Source organism: Rhinolophus sinicus, chromosome 15 (assembly GCF_057876585.1).
Source record: "Rhinolophus sinicus isolate RSI-liver-muscle chromosome 15, RSI-T2T, whole genome shotgun sequence".
Lineage (NCBI taxonomy): Eukaryota > Metazoa > Chordata > Mammalia > Chiroptera > Rhinolophidae > Rhinolophus > Rhinolophus sinicus.
The window spans coordinates 122,998,420-123,020,657 of NC_142515.1; the positions used below are offsets into that span (position 1 = coordinate 122,998,420).

General features: G+C 31.1%; 1 protein-coding gene across 3 annotated transcripts in view; it reads right to left on the reverse strand.

Moving 5' to 3' along the window:
- Positions 1-22,238, reverse strand: part of PCDH10 (protocadherin 10) — a 54,261-nt gene that overhangs the window by 27,974 nt on the left and 4,049 nt on the right. For 2 of the 3 annotated variants that reach the window (XM_088792610.1, XM_019749027.3), the window contains exons 2-4: positions 21,200-21,258; positions 20,506-20,612; positions 12,348-12,653 (exon numbers count right to left, since the gene is read on the reverse strand). In XM_088792610.1, coding sequence (XP_088648736.1) covers positions 12,348-12,653; positions 20,506-20,612; positions 21,200-21,258 — 472 coding nt within the window. Of the gene's footprint in view, positions 1-5,453; positions 6,077-12,347; positions 12,654-20,505; positions 20,613-21,199; positions 21,259-22,238 lie in introns of those variants that run through there. The other variant, XM_088792611.1, reaches the window with a different exon arrangement.

The following is a 22,238-nucleotide window of genomic DNA, read 5'->3' on the forward strand; positions in this document are numbered from 1 at the left end:
TCAAAACAGGACTGGTGGCTTGCATAAGGTTGGAGGCAGGAGTATACCAGTAATTAAAATGCTTTTGCATGTTTCTAAGATGGCCTAGAGCAGGTGACACTCAGATGACCTATCCTGAGAATTTTGGTCTGTGTAGGAGGTACAATATCCTTACATTAAATGAGAATGCATGAGGCTATGTGTCATCACTAATAATGAAGTTGATCCCAGGCCCTTTATATTCTCAACCAGAGTTCTCACAGTATTTCTACTTTTCCCGTGGGTATCACTCAGGAGTATTTAAGTCAATTCAGTTATTATATTTGTATTGTAAATTAAGATATGGATCTTTTATCACCTCAATTTGTGATGAGTTCATGAGTCATAATCATTTTCCTAGATAGCAGGCCTTGAGAAGATTTATATAATTTGGTTCTAGGGAAAACAAAACTGAAGACCACTGTGCCTAGAACACAGTAGGTGCTCAACAAAAAGTATTCTTGAATGTGGACCACACTGTTTTTGTCAGTAGCTTGGGAGGACTTGCCAAAAGCAGCTGGTTAAAAACCTTTCTACAGTTCTAACCTGGCATGTCACTACTTTACAATAAATATAATAGTACTATAAGGAATAGAATATATATTGACATCCCTCTGAGATTAGATAGCTATTGAAATGTGAAAAACCGTAGTGACTGAGAAGGACAAAAATTTAAAATTAACCTTAAAGCAACACAATATGTGCTTTGTAAACTGCATTCAATGTTTTAATTTAAAAGGAAGGTAATATCCCCGATATTAGATATATTAGCACACTTTTTATAGGCATCATGAAAATGTAATTTCTGTGAAGAATTCCAACAAAGCAAGCAATTTAAAATTTCAGGGATTATTTTCCAGAACTCAGGCTTAAGTATAAGTTTGAGAGATGAAATTAAATTATTCAATGTCAGGTATTTCCTAAAAATAATTCTAATTAAGCCTGCATTACAAAGAAAAAAAAATTACCTTCCCCAATAATTTCAATGGGATAACATTTTGTTAGTTTGAGAAATAATTATCTTTACACCATTCTATAATACAAATTAAATGGAATTTGAACATATAGATTTCCCAAATCCTTAGCTTAATTCAAATTCAAAAAAGTTAGAATTCACCCCAATCTATCAACAAAAAGCATTTCTACATAGTCTAATACCAAACAACCCCTTCGCCTATATAAAATTAAGTATATTTATATAATAATAAAATATTAATATATCTAAACCTGAAATCATTTACGATAGCCTGAGATTCATAGGGCATATTTCATGATCCTTGACTGATGAAAATAAATATCACCTTGTAACACTGGTTGTGTATTTATGAAACTGATGCCTTTACTATGTCTTATTTCATCTTCTCATGCCTATAAAATGGGCACTCAATAGTATCTAATACTATTAGTATTCAATTTAGCATTAATATTTAGCTAATGATTTTCCACTTTCATTATATTTTTAAAGTGTGTGATTAATTCATGCTTCCGCATTACCAAGCTAATACTACATTTTAATTTTCTCTCTAAAATATCAGCCAAAATATAACGATCATATATAGCCTGCTTGCTATATCTTCCAAAATAATTAAGAAAGCATGTGTTAATATTAAGCTTTAGAAGGCTGAACAACTTGACCTTGAATCGTTAATAATGGCTGCTACATTTTTATTTAATTATGAATCATGTCACAGTAACTGAAAAAAACCAAAGGTTTTACTTAAAATTCAGCAGAAGATATTATGATACCAAAAGTACAAAATTCTTATTATAAGAGAAATAAGCCAACAGTAAAGAGAAGGTTCAATATTTGACAAACAAAATAAGATTTCTTTAATCTATAGACATGTCTTCTTTTTATAAATATTACACATATGAAGTCTTAAACCTTTAAGTTGTAATCCATAATTTAATAGACACAATATGTTATTTATTGCATACATATATACACACCTATATATGTGTGTATATATACATACATATGTCTGTGTGTATGTATATAAATATATATGATTATATATATATGACAATTTCACACAGCTTTTGCACTTTACACATTTCCCCAAGTTTTCTTCTAGGAGTATGATTTCTTAATTCTCGTTTCGGGGCATTTTATCATCCATATTTCAATGTGTGAGAGAGGGAAAGGGTTTAAGACACCAAATTTTTTTCTTTTCAAAATTCCAGAGAAAGACAAAAGTCATCCCCGTAGAAGTAGGAAGGGAAGGGAGTAGATATAAAACACGGCTTTTTCAATTGTCTTTCCTTCATCCTCCAGTAAAATTAAACATCATCCTCTTCACTCCTTTACCAGCTCCAGTTTGGGGAAGAGTGTTTTTTGAAAAATACATCAGAGGACTATTCCTCCACCTCACAGAGGGCGTAGGCATAGGTCTGTAGATCGTAATGCTACAGTGTTTCCGTATCTCTCAGGAGCAAATACCAATGTCAGGGGCAGGATATTTCCTACAATGTCAAATTTAAATCTCTCAGAATGCAATATAGATCCATTTTCTCTTTTTTGCTCTCAATAAAGACAGATTAACTGATCACTATCTGTGTAGTATTTGTTTAAACACTTAATATATGTTATGTCAGCTCACCACTTTTCTTCTCAGTTCATAGTCCCTCAATCCTTTTAAACTCTTTTCAGATAAGCTATTTTCCAAAATGTTAATCTCTTTATTTTATTCAGTCTGTTTTAAGCATCATAGTCTCCAATTTGCCACAATCCTCTAACCTAGGCTCAAAGAAATGAGAAATACAAACATTTGCATTTTCTATCCTTATGATATAATTTGGAATTCAAGCTAACATATTGAAATATTTGTTTCTAGAAAACAACAGTAAGTATCAGAAGAGCATGTTTCAAACAATAAGAAAGATATAAAGTATGAAGCATTTCTAAAAGACTAGATAAAAGGAGAACTCTAGAGATAGAGAAATCGTATCCAAGGAGAAGACAGTCTCACTAAATTGTCATTTTTAGCATATATGCCTCTATATATGGGCTCTGCTGATTGTCTTCCCTATATTATGAGAGATAATAATTGGCTAATAAATTGTAGTGAAACTCAAATACACTACTTCATTTGTTCAGATTATATAAATTTTAAACCCAGAAAAATTAATTTTGGTTAGGGGCCAGGAGAGTGGTAACCCTTTTGGTGGTAGTAACTGGAAAGAAACAGAATATTGGATTTAAAGACATACTAGTAATGTTTTGGCTACTGGACCCAGTATCTACTTATGTTTTGGTCACTGATTATTCAGATGTTCTCATTTTGTGAAAATGTATTGAGTTATGCATTTATGATTTTTGTACTTTCTACATGCATATTATACTTTTTAAAAAATTTAAAAGTAAAAATGAGTTGTTATCTAGGAACCTTACTTTGATCATCAAATTAAAATAAACAAATTAACTTATGATAAATAATAATTATGAAAAAATTATGGAAATGTGAATAACAACTAACAGTGATAGAAAAAAATTAGGAGGGTATTGTTATTGTGGTTATGCTAAAAATAAACTCTATCTCTAAGAAACGTATGCTGAAATATTAAGATCTCTGGATTTACTTTAAAATCTCAGTGAAGGGAAAGCTGTGTTAGCGTTTGGATGAAACAAATTTGACCAAGAATTGATCACTGTTTAAGCTAGAGAAAATGGAGCGTTTAGTACACTCTACTTTTTGTGTATACTTGAAATTATCCATTATTTTTAAAATGTTTAAAAATATGATTTAGTAGAACTCTGTGTAGTCTACATATCATTTTCTATTGCCATTGTTCTCGTCAAAAAGATTGAGATAAGTCAAGAACCAAGATCTATTTACCAAAACATCTAGATTTGATGACCACAGTGTAATCATCTGATGAGTAATTCTACAGCAAATAAACCTTAAAACCACACTATTCATGACTAACAAGGGGATTAGTTCTGGCATCAAGTTTATTAATGGTGAAAAAAAATGTACAAGAATATTATACTAATTTTACAGGTGAGACTCTAGGTTTCCTATACATTGTCTAAGAATAAAATGATACCAACTGTCAACATTAACTTCATATCTATTCCTGCCACCACTTCGATTAATCCTACATGTGAAATATTTTATCTTACATACACCATCAGGTGTACATTGTCAAAACAACTTATTATATATAATTTGTCTCCTGCTGCATTGTCAACTCAATAATGTATTTCTATTATATGCTACACTTTGAGACAGAACCCAATGATATGTTCAGTTAGATATGAGAACCCTCCTACCCAGGCTAATTCTTTAACAAGGGAGATTCAAAGTTTAATCCAGGAAATAGATTTAGCTAATTGATTTTGTTTATGTATTGCTTCTATCTTCAGGTCTTTTTTCCTTTTCTGAGACATGTAGTTGAAAATTTTGACAAAAAGCATTTACAAATATGCTTTTTTAGGGAATAATGCTGTAATTATCTAATTTTCAGCTGATACATATTTATTGATTTATACATTAGCCTTAAAACCCTTGCTGACAGACTAATGTTAAATTTCTAGTACAGAAGTATGTGTAAAATATACAATTAAATACCCAACAATATCACCTATAATATTGGGATGTAGTGTAACATTCTGGCTAATGCCAACAATAAAAGAAAAATAAAAGCCATAGTGATAAAAATATTTTTATAAATAGTAAAAATTATGTCTTCCTCATAATACATGTTTAAAAATATAATTTAGTAGACCTCTGTGTAGTCTATATATCATTTTCTATTGCCATTGTTCTCATCAAAATGATTGAGATAAGTCAAGAACCAAGATCTATTTACCTGGATCCAGACATCTATTTCCTCTATAATGTCAGGGTTAATTTCACTACCTATGTATTGTGAACTGGTCCTCAAACAGTGCAGCCAGTATCTTAAAAAAATAAAGAAAAATACTAAAATTGATTGAATTACGTATCTGCTTCTCAACAAGCACCACTTTGTCATGTTACTAGCTTCTGATAATGAAGTAGCTATTAGTTTAATAAAGTTACTCTTATGTTAAATATCATCACTGTTCTTTCTCTAGTAATTAATAGATATAATAAAAATGTAAATTAAATTTAAAATATAATAATTCTATACAGGATGCATATATGTACAAATGTATCCATACAACAGAATCATGAAAATAGAACACAGAAAATAATTATTTATATTCACTTCTTGAACTCAATGACTTAAAAGCTATCATTGATAATTCAGATAAATTTATTCTACTGATTATAGAAATGTATTGAAATGAAGTTCACATATGATTTTTTTCGATTCTTAGAATTAAGAGAAATGTATCTCTAGGAGAAATCATATAGTTATGTACCTAAGCATAATGTCATATGATGTATTAATTATAGAATCAGAATAAACCCTGATTTTCATCTTCAAAATTTCTAGCTTACATTTTTTTTAAATCCATGTCCTTTTATATGTAATTATACTTTGGGGTTCTATTTTTTCAAATCTCCAATATTCTCCCTGCCTAAACTGGTGTAGATGATTAGGGATCACTAATGCAGTAAGTAGGAGCTCTTATTGGATCTCCATAAAAAAACTGCCCACGTTTTTATTACACTTTGGGAAACATTAAATTGACTCATATTATGCTGAGTTTCGTCTTGATTCAGCAGTATTATTCAATCTTGGACCTCATGGTCCGAAAGAATTTCTGAGCTACATTGTCTTCCTGACACTATCAAATTCCTATTAAAAGAATTTCAGGAGACACAGACTCACCGAAAAAAGGCCTGGTACATTGAGTATTAAATAATATTTCATGATATTTATGAGCACTTACATTTTTATATTCCAGACTATCTACAATATCTTTATAACTGAATGCACTTAAATTTAGACCCATAAATCTTCAATATGATGAGGCAGGAAAAAATTTCCAAGTGGATATTCCCTTCATTGAATAATTCTACTTATATTTTAATTGATGATCTTCCTTTGTTAGCTCACATGATGGAAAAAATGCTTATATGTATTTACTTCCAATGTACAAAATAAGAAAAAGGATGAAAATGATCTGTAATATAAAATGAGACATGTAAATAATATTAATAGGTTAACTTTATAGAATGCAAACTATGCATGAAATTAACTGCTTTAAGTAATAGATGAAGCCTCACATACTAAGGAATGTAAACTATTGATTAAAGATATAAATTACTTTTATCAATTAAGTCTTCTCTATGTGCCCTTAACAACGTACAATATTTTATTTAACCACATATCTGTAAACTGAAAATGTAATTAATAACATGCAATGAATAAATAAGAAAAAAAAGTGATGAAACTGGAGGAAAGTATATACCTCTTAGCTAAAAAAACGCAAAAAAAAAGGGGGGGGGACTAATGAATGAAAGCTCCTAGTAAATAAAAGAAAGATTGTCTCACAGACTGGGTAAGAAAAGGGAGTAGTTAGAATTCTAAGAGCATGAAGAAATACAAAACAAATTTAACTCTTCCTTAGAATATGAAATCAATTCTTAGAATAAATCAAAAGAAGCTTAAAAATCTCAAAGTATTCAAAAACTTCATCATACTTTACAAAACACCTTGGTTAGGTATGTTTTACTATTTTGAATGAGTTCAAAAGCTACTCCCCCTCATAAACACTTGTAGGTATTAGCTAGAGAGAAATACACCTAATGTAAAACATGTTAACTGGAATGAAAAAAATAAAGTTCGCCTAGATATATCAAAAACTGTGTGTGCAGGTGTATGTGCAAATGAAAGTATGATGACCATCTTAAAGAAAATTTGAGTATTTTAAAAATGCTCATGGATCCATTCAGTTTTCAAAATATAATTATTTAACATTTATAATATGCATAGCTGGGTAATGAATCTAAATGCCAAGAGAGTATGGGATACTACTAGTTCGAAAGCACCCAAAGGCACAAATTTTAAGTGGCATGTGATGTCACAGAGAAGCACTTATGTTTAAGTAAAAAACAAATTGCCTACAGAGATCACAAGAAGTGTGAGCTGCTCTGTTTCATATCTTCACCTCAGCAGGATTTTTATAGCTTTCACTTTAAATCATATTAGTTGAGGTAAACCATTATCCAACAACTAAAGAATAATAAATGAGATTACTTTATTATATCTAATTTATCTAGCATTATAGGGAGCTTCCAATCAGCTTCTGCATCTATTAACTGGAGTGATTATATGAATTATACGTAGATTATCTTTTTCAAAGAAGTAAAATATCATAAAATTCAGTGGACATTAAATTCGACAATAGATCTATAAAGAATATAAACTGGGATTAGGAATTTTTTTTCCTGATCTTGAGTTATCATGTGATTCCTGCTCACGAAATTGAGGAGAGTAAACTATTTTGATTATAAGAGATTAATTATTAATTCCTCAGAAAGTAAATTTAATGGAAAAATAGAAAGACTGATGTGATTCAAAGACCAGAGATTTGTCACAAAGAGATAAAGTAAAAAAAAAATAAAATGAGAAAATTAATTAAGTTTACAAATCTAGATACGTTCTTATAAAGAAGAGTGAGAGAATAAAACCTTCAGAATCAGGTAATAAAAAAGTAGCACAACTTGATTAAAAAGTGAACAGACGTTAACAAATCTAGAAAAGAAAATAAATATGAAAAAAGATGTCCATTCATTTAGTGATGTAGGGACCTATGAGATATGTTAAATGTTAAAAATGCCACGTATAAAAATACTTATTCGCGGACATTCATATTTAATAAAGTGACATTATGTTTATGACATTAGAAGAATATACAAATCTCAGAGAAACAACTACATGGGGTATGCAAATATGAAGATAATGTGTATCAATAAGAAAAGTCATTTGATTGTGAATTCTATATATTCCCTTACCACACTATTGAGTTCAATAAATTATGAAAACTGACAGAAGGCAGAGTGAGATAAAGAAGGGATTAGAAGAGACGTGACTAAATAAAACCTGCTCTACAATTTCAATCAACTAAATATTTTAAGTGCTCTGTAGAATTAATATAAATTAATTTTAAGAATTTCTCCAAAATCAGGTTTACTATATATAACAATAAAATAATAATGATAATAACAATAACAATAATAAAAGTCTAGGTAAAATGTCACCAATAAATGCAATGTTTGAAGTTCTGACATGTTATCTTAGGTTATGACATGGATGAGTAGAGTTGAATTTTCAAAAATGCTCAAAAGTAGGCTAAAATAAGGTTAGATCAGGAAACAGCTAGCGTGATTTTTTTGGTATATGTTGAGTAGTCAAAATGTTATATGATAGGAAGTCAGGATGGACCCTATAGTTTTCAATAGGTGATTCCCTATAGTCCTATGGTTCTAGAAAATTTCATGGATTTAGGATTTAAAATAGCATGTTGTCAGTGTAGTTCATTTAACTTCATTTAATATAATTTATTGTCGTATAGCTTAAATAAATGAAATATTTTCTTCACAAATATATTTTGGATGAAATTTCTTTGGTTATTTATCTGATGATTGTCTTCAATTCTTAGGGAATAACTATGTTTATTGACAAGAAACCAACACGTTTCCAAATGAATACTCATACCTTTAGTTCTGTATTGTTTAGTCTAGTTTGAACTGAAAGACATGCTTATTTACTGAAAAAAAATCTTATGAGATGATGTTCAAAATGTGAAGCCAAAATCATAAGCAAGAATGATTATGAAAATAATGTTAAAGATACTGTTTTAACTGGAATTTTCTAAATTATATCAATAATATAACTTTTATCAATTACATTCTTGAATTTTAATTATTTTTGTTCCTTATTTGCCGAGACCATCTAGAAAGACCATTTGAAAGACTAAATTATTTTAAATAAGATGTCAATGATTCTAAAAAATTCTCCCATTCATCATGATAAAAATGTGACCTTATTTTTAAACTCCAGAGATTATTTTTTTTGTTTCATTTCAGCAAGTGTTGAAAACAGTGATTACATTTTACTGTAAGTTAAAGTAATATTTTAGTATTTTTATTAATCTAACAAAAATTAAAGGTGATTTTAAGTCATTAACATTTTAACATAAATCTAAACACTGTTTAGAATATAGGACTATATTCTACATGTTTAAATTTATTTTCTCAATATTTCAGTGTGTCCTTCTGGTCCTTATCAGAGTACTAGCAAACGACAACATCATAAGAAAAATAAGAGAAAGCACGCTCACAAAGTGCTCATGACTAACAAGGAAAGTATTAATAGATGTTCTTCAAAATTACTCCTGATTACAAAAATAAGTTCCATTTCATTAAATGTATCATGTGTACTCTATGGATTTTTTTTCTTTAAAAAAAAGGAAATATGACTCAATTTAGGCATTTTTTTAAAAAAAACAAGGTACATTTTTAAATATGTGCATACACGTACTTTGTGTAAAAGTTGGTTTCTTGCAATTTTCAATTTCAACTTTAGCAATCAGAGATATAGAAATGGAAAAGTTCTTGGGTATAGAAAATGATCTCATTTGTATTATTAAGCATATCACTATTTTCCTGTCATATTATAAATGACAGTGGTAGCCTCCTTAGGCTTTTTAGAGCTTTACAAAAATAACTAAATATAAGCTACTCTTCTGAACATCAGGATGTTCGTTATAATGCTAAATGGATGTTTAGCAAAAGAAAAACACCTACCTCAATAATTATTTAAGCATTCTGATTAAAAGCAAGTAATTAGTATCAATTTTTAGCTTCTTTAATTATATAAGGGATGTGCTTTTCAATTTAGAAGATGAGAATATTTACATTCCTGATGATAAATGATACAAGTATTAACAACTATCACCATGTGAATTTGGGGGGCAAAATGGTTAGGAATAGTTTTAGTTTATAGTTTATACTAACAGATTAACTATAAACTTGACTATGCCTATTAAATCAGGGCCATGATGTAGTTTTAGTGATAATTGTGTGAGTCTAAGATGACACTAAAGACTAGAAGTTTTTAAAAAAAAATCAGACATGATTAAAATTATATGAAGAACTAAGGCAAGTATAAATAAAAACAAAATAACTATTGTTCTGCTTATTTTTCATCCAGGTCAGACTTTATCCTAAACCTTAAATTTTAAGCAGTGTGATCTGGCTAAGACAGAGAAAATAAATTGTTATTGAAAACTAATTTATACTAATATCTATCTGGATAAAATACAAACAAACCCAATTTTCTTGATAAAATAATACATGCATTCTTTTATTTCTAGCAACATACATCACTGCTAGTGTATTGCATGATAGTTGAAATCAGGTTTCTAAATGAAAACACTAGGTTCTTGAGAATTAGAGAAATGCTCATTAAAATATATGCAGCATTCATATTTTATTAATAAAATTATTTATCTGGCTCTTAAAATTAAAAAGGGAAGCTAGTCAATAGAAAAATGACATTTGAAAATGTTTAAAATTTCAGTTCTATACGTAAGTGAAATGTCACCAAGATTACCATTCCTTAAGAATAAAAGAGGGTGAATTGATTTTTTCATTATATTTGATGTAGATTACCAGTTGACATATACTAATAGTAAATATTTGTATTTATTTAGACATGGAAACTTGAATTACTCTGAATCACACGATCTTTGACTTTTTGAGTTGGAATCATTTATAATGTATCTCTATAATATGCATTCTTACTTTAAAGTGAGAATATGCTGTTTTGAACCTGGAAAAGCTTGGTTTTCGATAATAAATAAAAATTTAAATCCAGAATTCAATTTGCGTGGCTAATACTGCATAATAGTTCTCATTCATTAAAATTTGATTTTAGTTTACTTTAAGTCACTAGTATATGTAGATGTGTGAGTTAAACTTCAGGAATTTAGCATACAAATTACATCTTCGTTATTATGTGAGACATTTCAATAATTTCAATACTTTCCTTAAGTATTTGTGCTCTCCTTGTATTTTACAACTTTAAAAAATAAAGGAAAACAAATAACAATAATTCATAAGAAGGCATAATTATTTGGTCCTGAAATGTTAAAATACTGTCATGTTAGGGTAATGGCATTTCTAAATAATTTGAAAAACTGAACATAATAATTCATAAAACAAAATTTGATCACTTTTGCCATCACAATGTATTCATCTAATGGCAGATCCTCTCTTTAATCATATGACACTTGGCTATTCTTATTATCAATATCCAGAGCAGTAGCCATGTCCTCAGTGAATTAAGTCCATGTCTTTCACATTTACATTGATAAGGCCTAAAATATATGTTCTTCTACTTTTTCTTTTCTTTAAGTTTTTTTTTAATTATTTTTCCTTCCCATTTCATAAATCATAAAATAAATGATACATCTGCAACCTATCTCATCTTTGTTTCTAGCTTATGGTTTCACAACTCTTTTTTAACTAGAAGATAAGAAAACATCATGTATGATGTATTTGCTAGAAATTATAAAAAGCTTTTTTTTATTGAGTTGTTATGAGTTCTACCTTATCAAATATTAGTTTGTATGGTTTGATCAAAATATTGAATTGTCATTAGTATTTATCCACTATCTAAAAGGAAAAGATTCCTATGAGGCAGAGAATGAATGACAGAATTTCATTACCAAGATCCTCAAAGGAAATATACTACAGAATCCCAAACCATTTTTTATTTTTCACAGTGGTTGTATTAAATATTCCACTTAAAGAATGTGGTCCCAAAATTGAAAGGCCTGAGTGCAATTATCAATATCTCGATATTAGAAGAATCTATTATTTTAAATAAATGAAGACTATTGCTGTATTGGTATGCTTCCATCACATAGTTCCTCTGGTTTTGATCAAACTTGAATCCATACCAAAATATTACTAAATCATATTGAATGATCAAAGTGATGGCCGCATTGATTTCTGAATTTAGTCTCACGTGTTTGATGTCACTATGGTAAAAAGATGATTAGGCGATGATGCTGGCATTGATAAGAAAGTGAAATCTCTCAAGGGTTGAGAGATGTTTTTCCACCTTAGTTAAGCCCTTCGAAACATGGAAATCAAGTAAGCAAGAGAGCAGTCTTCAAAGGAATTATGAAGAGCATTTGAAAAATGCTTTCAACATCCAAACTGGGTTTGATTGTTGTCAACAACCATATCCTATCCCAGAAACCTGTCTTTCTGTGAAGTATTGTTTATTTTTCTATAGTAAAGCGCTGCCTGCCGCCAAGAGTCACTTTTATCGTTGTTTCTGAAAACAACCTAAACTCTATTTTTACTAAGAAGAATGGCATATTACACTTTATCCTCTTAAAGGAAACACGTGGATACAGCCTTTTCTGTGATACTTACTCAAATATGGTGGTTTGTAAGGCGCGCGTGTATTAGACAGCAGTCCATCCAGCTCTTTTCTCTCCAGAGTGCTCTGAAGGGCCTTCTCTTTGCCAAAGGTAGAGAAGGACCGCTCTGCCGCGGGCTGCGCTTCTGGAGTTTCAAACACCTCGGTGTCTGGAACAGAGTCCATGCCAGGAACATGCAGATTGCTGCGATAATCAGCAGCCTGGCGTCCATCAGAAGGGACAAAAGAAGGCATCCAGCACCGATCTGAGTGGCCCAGTGCTTTACATTCCTCAGTGCAGTTGGAGAAGAGGTCCATACCTGTCAGTAGGAAAAAGAGACACTACAGATGTGGGCTTCACCAACATGACCGGCTGCTTAGAAGTGAGCCATTACAGGCAGCATACAGAGTGATGGGTGAAGGTGTCTTCACAATTAGACCTGTCTTAACCTGACAGGAATGAAAAATCTCTGTATTAGTTTTGTGAAGGGTAAGACTTTTTTGGCAAAGAAGCCGCTGAAATAGTGGTTTCTAAACTACTCAGGGTATGGGGGGAAAAATACATTGGCTCTAAATTACTAAATTATTCAAATAACTAGGAAGTGGTGAGTAGGAAAAGAATGAATAATTTTAAAAATCTCTGGTGAAGTTTATAACAGAAAAAAAAACAAGTGCAAAGTTTTCATAATCCATCATCTCTAATGATGATACATCATCTGATATTTTTTTTCCTAGAGACAAAATTGAAAGATATATGTGAAGCACTAAAGTTGATACTTAGATTATGAAACCTGACCATGAAACAAAAAGTGAAATTCAACAGAAAACTGGCATACATATTGATAAACCAGTAAATAACAAGAATGAGATAAGGTTTTGTGAGCGGCCAAGCTTCCTAAGAAATGACTTCTCAAAAGGTATTTCTCAATGACACTCTGGTGGTCCCTATTACTACAAACTGCTTATTTACCACCTTAGACAAACCCAGAACAAATGACAGTAATTAGTGAAACCAAGGTAACCAAGTGCAATGTAAGTCAACTGCAGATACTATTGACAAATACCTTATTACTTGTTCTATATTGGAAAACACAGGTCCTAATCAAAACAGAACTGTTTGCTCACTAATTCTCAAATACAGCAGTTCCTCGTTGTTTCATCATTCTGTTATAACGTTGATGAGATGTGGAAAGAACCTAACTCTTGTTTATGTCAATTGGCCTCTGTAAAATTGGTTTATTATAAGTCGTTTCACTTAAAGCTACAGAGCTTATTGAGGGCGTTAAGTGAGGACTTGCTACAGCAAGGTTTCAAATGGCAACTTCAAGTTTCATTGTCTCCCATAGATTGACAAGACTATTCCATGTTATTTGATTGTGGCTCTAGAAAGCTCATTGAGTTCCTTAAGCAAAGCATAACACATTTGAGCACTATAGAATACAATTTAATATTCATTTTGATAATTAGCACTAATGCAGAAAAACAAGTACATAAACCAAAAATGTATTCTAATGTTTTCTAAGTAGAGTAACATGTTTATTGAATATATTTTAAAATGGCAACTTGAAATAACCAAAGTACTAATGGTCTGTACATGAGAAACTCAAATGCTTGCCTAGCCTGGAAAAACTAGGGATTTTTTTGTTTGTTTGTTTAACTGACAGAGTATTATTTATTTAATGAACACACTTGATTGTTCTATAAATATCATGAGCGATTTGAGCTCTTGAGCAAGTTTCAGTTTTTAAATTCCTAATGGTATTCTGTTACATACTGATTTATTTGTTTTGTATGCTAACATCTGTGTGTATAAAATAAAAATTATTTTTCAAAATTACTAACCCTCTAGATTATCCACAAGTATTTTAGAATAAGGACAGTTAAAATTAAGTATATTATGTTTAAAAAAAAACCAAACTTCTTGTCATATATTAATCTCACTTTATAATGACTTTTTAAATTTTAAATTAAACTATGTATAATGCCAAGTCTGACTTCGATTATAACATTCCATTGATAGTTGTCATGCATAAGCTTGGAAATAAATTACTGATCAGTGAACTGTTGAGGAAAGGAAACGTGAGCTGAAGCCAGGATAAGGAACCAGACTAAGAACCACAAGTAAAATATGTCAGTGTTTCCCTAGACACCAGAGAAGTTCAGTTCTTTATCCTATTTCCTCAAGGAGATACGTAGAAAGAAAAAGAGAAGAGAAAGAAAGTCCCTGACACACATTGACACATCAGGTAGGTAGAAACTATTGAGAAAACCAGAGAGTTTGGTATTTTGAAACACAACACTATAAATGCTCCCTATTTGCAGTGTGTGTGGGGGGGTGGGGGGAGAGAGGCTTTTTGGATAGCTCGAACTACCGTTAAGAGTAAAATTATTATGAGCAATTACTTATTTTAAAAATAAGTTCAAGTTATATTAAATTTGAAGTGGATGGAATTCATTCAAATATTAAGATAGAATTGTATTTTTGGATCTTGATAAAGATGAGTACCTAATGCAAAATTTGGAGTTAACACAATTTTTTCCTCACATGACTGAGAAATAGCATTTTAAATATATCACACGAGGCTATTAATGATCTTTCCATCTTTTCGAGGACCTATACCCAAGTACTCCTATAATTATAAATATGATAATCTCACATAGAAAAAATCCATAAACTATTCTCTCAACATTATTATTCAGATATTTAATTATGTTCGAAGTTACTTTCAGTAGAACTTGTTTTTATGGGTAGTTTATACTTGTGTCCATTTTCTCCTCTTGAAGTGTATGGTTTTCTGCCTCTCTTAATTATTAGAAGCTCTAGGTGATGTAATAAAGTTCTCATGAGTCAAGAACCTATACAAAAAATATATCATGTGCATAACAAAAAATGTGGAGGGATATGATAAAGCTTTTTGTTGGAAGAACAATGTTATTTGACAGAAGGGAAAAATGTGTAAGTAATGTTCTTAGTAAATTTATGAACTAATCCTTTTAAAGTGGAATTCCCATAATAACACACAGCTTTATATAACTAGAATGAAAGATAAGGTGACACAGATTATGCATGAATGTGTTTTACCAGTTTTACTGGTAAAGCAAGTGTACATATTTCTTATGAAGGTACTATCATAGAAACATTTTTTAAATAACATAAATAGTGCATCAATAAATTTCAAATAAGTAATGGAAACATTCATTGAAAATTGAGCTTTTTCATTTGTTTTTTAGATATATAGTTTGAGATCCAAATACATTTTTCCCATTACTGGTCCTCACCTTAGGGAGCTATTGAAAGACTAACATTGTTTTGTCTCTTTTTATTTATCATTAGCCCCATTAAATATATTATTTTAATGGCCAAACAAGCAGAGGTATATTCAAGTTTTGCTGTGATAAATGATGCACAGAAATAACAGGTATTACAGTCCATGTGACATATTAAAATGCTCATCTTTCACATTGCCCTTGAAATTTTTTTAATGGCTCAAATTGAAGCCCCAAGAGAAAATAAATTTAACTTTTTTCCCTCAATTAAATGTTTTTCCTGTAGAACCTGTGGGATTTGTATACCAGAAAAATACAGGCCAAACCTCAGTGTTGAAGTTATTATGGTAGTTTCTAAGAAATATCTCAGCATATATATTTTACTTGCAATTTCTTCTCCTACTTATTTATTTTCTCCACTTTTCAGAAATAATCTGTACTACCAGGCATGACAGCTGAAGTGATAGACTGCCTGTTAAGCATAGATATATTTAGACAAATTTTAAAATGCATCTTTTTTAACTGGCAAGTAACTTATCCCTATAGTCAGAGGCAGTAAAATTACCACTGAGAACAAATTGTGATTTCAAAAATATTGTATTTGTATTCAATTTGTGCTGTTTTCTGATGAATGTAATAATACAAAATCATTTGTACATTTCTTTCTCGTGCATAAAAATTTATATTTTTAAGACAGGATAAATTAATTTTAAAGAAAATCAACACTTAATTTTTTGAGAAAATTTCATCCTCTAACAACTTAAAAATAGAAACCTGAGTTATTAATTATAACCACAAAAATTGCTATAATTATTAGGAGAATATGGTTTGGAGGCAGATATTTATCAACATAATTCAATCATGAAAATTCAAAACATATATATCAAAATTTTCTCCTCATCGATACTTTCAAAATGTTTATAGTTTTTCTCCATTTTCCATTAATATGTTTTATATATATATATATATATATATATATATATATATACATATATATATGTTTCCAATTATAAATCTCTCCGCATCATCAAGTTGTAGCTCAGATTTTTACCAGTAACTTGATTAAGCTTTGGCAAATAATGGTGTAAATTCACTTTATTTATAAAGCCAAAAGCTAATTTGCCAGTGTCTAAATTCTTGTTTGAGTTGGGAAGGGAAATTTATATTTATAAGTCAAGAATTCTCTTGTTGTTTGTAGTAGTTGCTCAATGGCTTATTATATTTCACGCATATAATTTATCTGTCATTTTGAATATACTGAGAATTCAAATCACTTTATTTTTTAATGTATAGTCAAAGTTTGACCATGTATCATGTATTGATATCAGAATAATCAGTTAAGAAATAAACACATTTAGAAACTAAGTTCCCTTATAACTGAAAGAAAAATTAACAAGAAGAGCAATTTGACAATTTTCAGTTAAACTATAAGAAGTAACATTAACAGAATCATTTATTAGGGTTTTTCTCTTAAACATATGCATTTTTAGGAAGGAACAATTATTAACAACATATTCAAAATTAAATCTAGTATTCTGTGCATTGGCAGTACTTAAGAAATGTAAAAAAACAAAACAACTTCTTACAACTTGATAGATCTCCTTAGATGTAACCCCAATAATATTAAAATGTTAAGAATATACAACTAAAAATGTGTATCAGTATTCTAAATTAGAAAAGCCTATCTTTTAATCTAATTATATAATAAACAAAATTGACAATTTACATTTTTTAAGTCTATTTTGGCGTTTTTGGCTATTTAAGCTGTGATTAATCAGGTTTTCCACTTATGATGATTTATGCATACATTTACCACATCTCCTTGGACTTCTGCCATATCTAACCAATACATCAATAGTGCACTGAAAAAAACGGAAAGCACCTTGACAAGGCTATAGAAAGAAAGTGCCACAGAGCAGTGGTCAAGCCGAAGAATTTCACACATGGAGCCAGGTGCAGTGGAAAACTGAAAAAGCTTATGTGATTCTCTGTGCAGCTGCCTCCGTATTTAAAGCCCTTCTATGAACAAGATTGCTGACTGCAAATGGCTTAGAAAGGGGAAAAGCAAGGGGAGGGGGAACAAAAAAGAAAACTATTCATAGAAGAATAAATAGATGGCATATCTAAATAAATGCATACAAAGTAATGCTAACATAGAAAAAGAGAGTGAGAGTAAAGAAAAAGTTAGGAAGCTTGAACAGGTGAAGCACTAAGTTAGACCGTGTGTAAAATGCATTATAGAATGAGGTACAAACTAAAGTACAAACTGTATCTTTCCAGTGTTATTTTTCCTTGATAATCTAACCCTTTCCACTTAGAATCCAGCTAAGCGGGATTTGCTTATTAGTATGAAATGTTTTCATACCTAAACCTGAAAATGTGCTATAAATATTTCCTGAATATTGCAAAATTGCAAGATCATTAATACCTGGCTTTTCAAGGAAATAAAACAGATTTACTTGTTTACCTGAAATGGGCTTAACTTTTAGAAAATATTCTAGCTACTTGGTGTGAGGTTTATAGTACACAACACTAGTATGGACTGGAAAGAAATTATTAAGTAAGTGCTTTGTAATTCTCTGCATTTAGGGTTTTATGCTTAAAAACAGAAAACATTCAAAATCATTCTTGTAATAAAGTTAGACATATTACATTTGATTGCAATTCAGCACACAGGGTGTGATTACTTCTTAGTACAAGTTATCACAATGCCAAAACAGCTATTCTTTTGCCCGATATGTAGTGGCTGCCTTACAACTGCTAATGAAATACACCAATAGATTGTAAATTCTATGCTGCTTTCACATGTTTAAAAACTTAAAGATAGGAAAACATCTTGCCATTTTGATCAAGAAAACTAAAAACTGCCTTACTTTTAAAAAATGTTTTCCAGGAAACAATTTAGCATTTTAATTTTCCTTTTGATGCTTTGACATCTCAAATAACTTGAAAGAGACATTACCAAAATGGCAACACTGGAGTGCCTGTGACATAAAACAGCTACTGGGAAGGCACATCGGTGAAAACATATTCCCATCCATCTTCCAAATTTAGATCTTTTTGCAGATGTTTATTCATTTCTCTTTATTCGGTTAGGTTATTACAGCTCATTATGTCTGAGGGACTAAACTAATTGAAATGTTCATTGAGATTGGAGTGCTACAAAAAAAAAGCAACAACAACAACAAAGTGGGGGAGTGGGCAAAGAATAAAATGCATCCTAGGAAGCAAGCAGTAAATAGAATTTTTCTTAACATTAAGTATTTTGCTTTAAAGGTATTAAAAGGCTGACTGTTAAGCTAAAAATGTCAAGAAAACAATAAGAATGCATGATTCTGAAAGTACAGCTTCTTAAAAATAACAATAAATCATATGCCATATATAGGCCAAAAATGAAAGGGACTTTGTACTCAGATATAAACTTCTGGCAAGATCTGGTTTGTTGTCAGGTTCCCAGACACTAAATAGATTCTCTGTTCACTTAGCGTGAAGGCCCGCAAGGGGCAGGGACCTCCGGGGATTCTTGGCAGTTCTCAAGTCTCATTAGGTCTGCATATTAATGACTTGCAGCAATATAAAGAGACCCTTGAGCAGCCTTTCCCCTCTTTCCCAAGGCTAAGGCAGCCTCAGACACAGCACACATTAGCCCAGTGATAGGCTTGCAGCAACCACTGCTGCCAGGTGACCATGGGGCGTAGACAGCCCTTTGACACACTGCTTCAGCACCATTCAGAGGTCCACCAAGTGTGTTGAGGAATGGGTGCTGTCGAGGACCAATAATACCTTGAAAATAAGGACCCTCTCACTCTGTGCTTGTCATTAACCAAAATAAAGGTCAAATCTCAAGCAAAAGGAGTTGAACCCAAGAAGGTCCAATGATAGACATTTTTAGAAGTTACAAAAGTTGACTTGCCTTTCCATTTCCTTATGGGTCAGATCAACACAAAACTTAATCAGAAAAGAAAAAGTAAAAGAAAAAAAATTCAACAAGCACCCTTTATAGTTGAAGTGCAAATGAAGCAGAAAGATAACCCAAACTTTATGAAATTATTTTCCTTGTTTTATTTCTAAGTGTTTCCGTTACATATTAGCAATTAGTTATCAGAATCCTATAAATTGTGAAGGTTAAATTTATACAGAAAAAAGTAAAGTATATAAAATAAAAAATATGTATCACACTGTGACAACTCGTCAGTGACTATCATTAAACCCACATACAAATACAGAGTCCAACTTTTTGACAGGTCAGGGACTCTGGTTGAAAATAGGAGGAAACCTAGGATACTTCAGAAAATATACATTATCAAATGTTTACTAATGTCCAGAAGCCTAAGAACCCAGAACTCAGAATCCTAGTTTCAAACTACTTGTGACGTTTAATCACCATTTTTTCTCTCATTCAGTACTTGGTGACATGCAAAATGACTTGTTCTAGAAAGCAAGAAATTTGGATTTTCGTCCCCAGTCCTCCACTCATCTTCTTGTGACCTTATACAGGCCAATTAATTTTATTAATCTTCAGTTACCTCATCCATAAATAAGTCTAATAATACTTTTATTGACTGAAGATAGGGGACTGGCCCAGGTGAGAGATCTATGACATGTTGCATGAGATATAATTCCATTAAAGAACATGATGTAAGGAAGAAAAAAAACATATATTTCATATTCTAACATATTCCACAAGGAATTTCTAACTTGAATTCTCCAACGGAACGTTGAATTTTTATAATCCTGTTGAGTATACAGTTATTAATATAGTGTGACACTGTCTTTCTAAAGAGCTACCAACATTAAATTTACAAAAGAAGTTACCTAGGACATTACCCTTTCTAGATTTAGTAGGGAAAAAATAAAAAATAACTATAAAAATCAGCATTTAGAGTGCCCTTTGATCACACTTACCAGCTGACTGGCCACGGTTGGTGGCATCATGATCACTATCTCCCTGTTCACTGTCTCCATGACCACTGTCCTTAGAGCTTACTATGTCGGCTTCCTGGAATGCAGAACTAGAAGTACAAAAATGTGAATATTAGAATAAAAAAGGTGAAGTAACACAGAAACATTCTTCTGCCACCACATGGTCACCAATGGCGCTGCAGATTCAGTTGGCTTTATTTCTGCTTGAAGCTCGTTTTCATAAACTTAAGCCTAACTCTTTAAAATTGAGCATCGGCAAGTCAGTGTGAGACTGAAGGCATGTAAAGTTTAGGTATCATTCTAGGATGGGAGCTAAGTATGTGTTTATATAATTTGTATACAGTAGATGTATGCATATATATATATATATATATATATATATATATATATATATATATAAACTGGAACAGTTAGGAAGATGATCAAAAGCAGTGTAGAAGTGTAAACTGACAATATATTCAAATATATTAAGTTGTATATAAATGAAATATACCCATATTTTTCTATGTATTATCTAGTATACCCAACATAATTAGTATTTATGTCCTGCCTTAATTGGAAATACTTTATATGTGTTATATTTTAATATTGAATTATATACCTTATTCCTACTTTTATTAGGTAGAAAATTGTCCATACACCAAGCAAGGAAAAAAAAAAAAAAAGGAGTCCATACCTGTTAACTCGGCGAGGTCTGTCAACTAGATAGCTGAGCTCTGCTCTCTGGTGTTTAGTCTAGAAAAAAAATAAATAAATCAAGAGCATTTGAATGCTAAGGGTTTAAGTAATAGTCTGCTTCTACGGTTAGGAACTAATTCTAGCTTAAGAAATTGTGGACATTTTTATGAATTTCCATGCTGTCTTTAGACCTCAGCCTGATTGCTGGGTAAGGGCAGGGAGATATGGAAAGACACTTCACTCTAGATTTTTAGTAAAAGTTAAAAAGCATTACAGAAATAAAAGGCCAATTTTAAATGTGTGGGTGTTTTTAAGGAGAGAATGCAAGTGACCTCATAGCTGGGACTCATAAACTATCGTCTCTAATGGAGTCAACAAAGTTATACTCTGCAGTCTTTCTCTCAATGGCTCAAAAAAAAAGGTGTTTAGGTGCATACTGGTTGACACAAGAAAAACAGCACGCTCAATAAGCAAAAAGTTTGGATATTTTATGGAATTATTTTGTTGTTTATTTTCAAAATGTGCTTAAGATACAAATGAGCTGTACAAATATTCATGAAAATCAATAATATCTAAAACTCAAATAAATAAAATAACCTGTCAAGAAAATAATTCATAATCCTTCCACCAAAATCTTTCCCCCTCCAAAGACCCTCTGCATCTTCCTCCCAGCCTCCACCACCCACACACCTCTTCTGGTCCAAACTTTCTTTTACATAAATCGACTCTGTTCTCCCTCTCCCTCCCTCCTTCCAACTTTGCCACTTCTCCATTTTTTAAGAAGAAATCAGAACTGACAAGCCAAATTCTTTGATGAAGAATGCCAACAGCAATGATTTATCAAACACAGTGGCAAGAAGGTGATTATTAGCTAAAATATATATTTAAGACAATTGTTTACGCCTTCCGTTTAGTTTAAGCTTACAGGGGTTTGTGCCAAAACAACTTCATTCAAATTCACACTGTGTGGGCCTTCAACTTCAAGAGCGTCTGTAAACGCTGTCCAGAGCAGAACTGAAGGCTTTTCTGCAACTCGA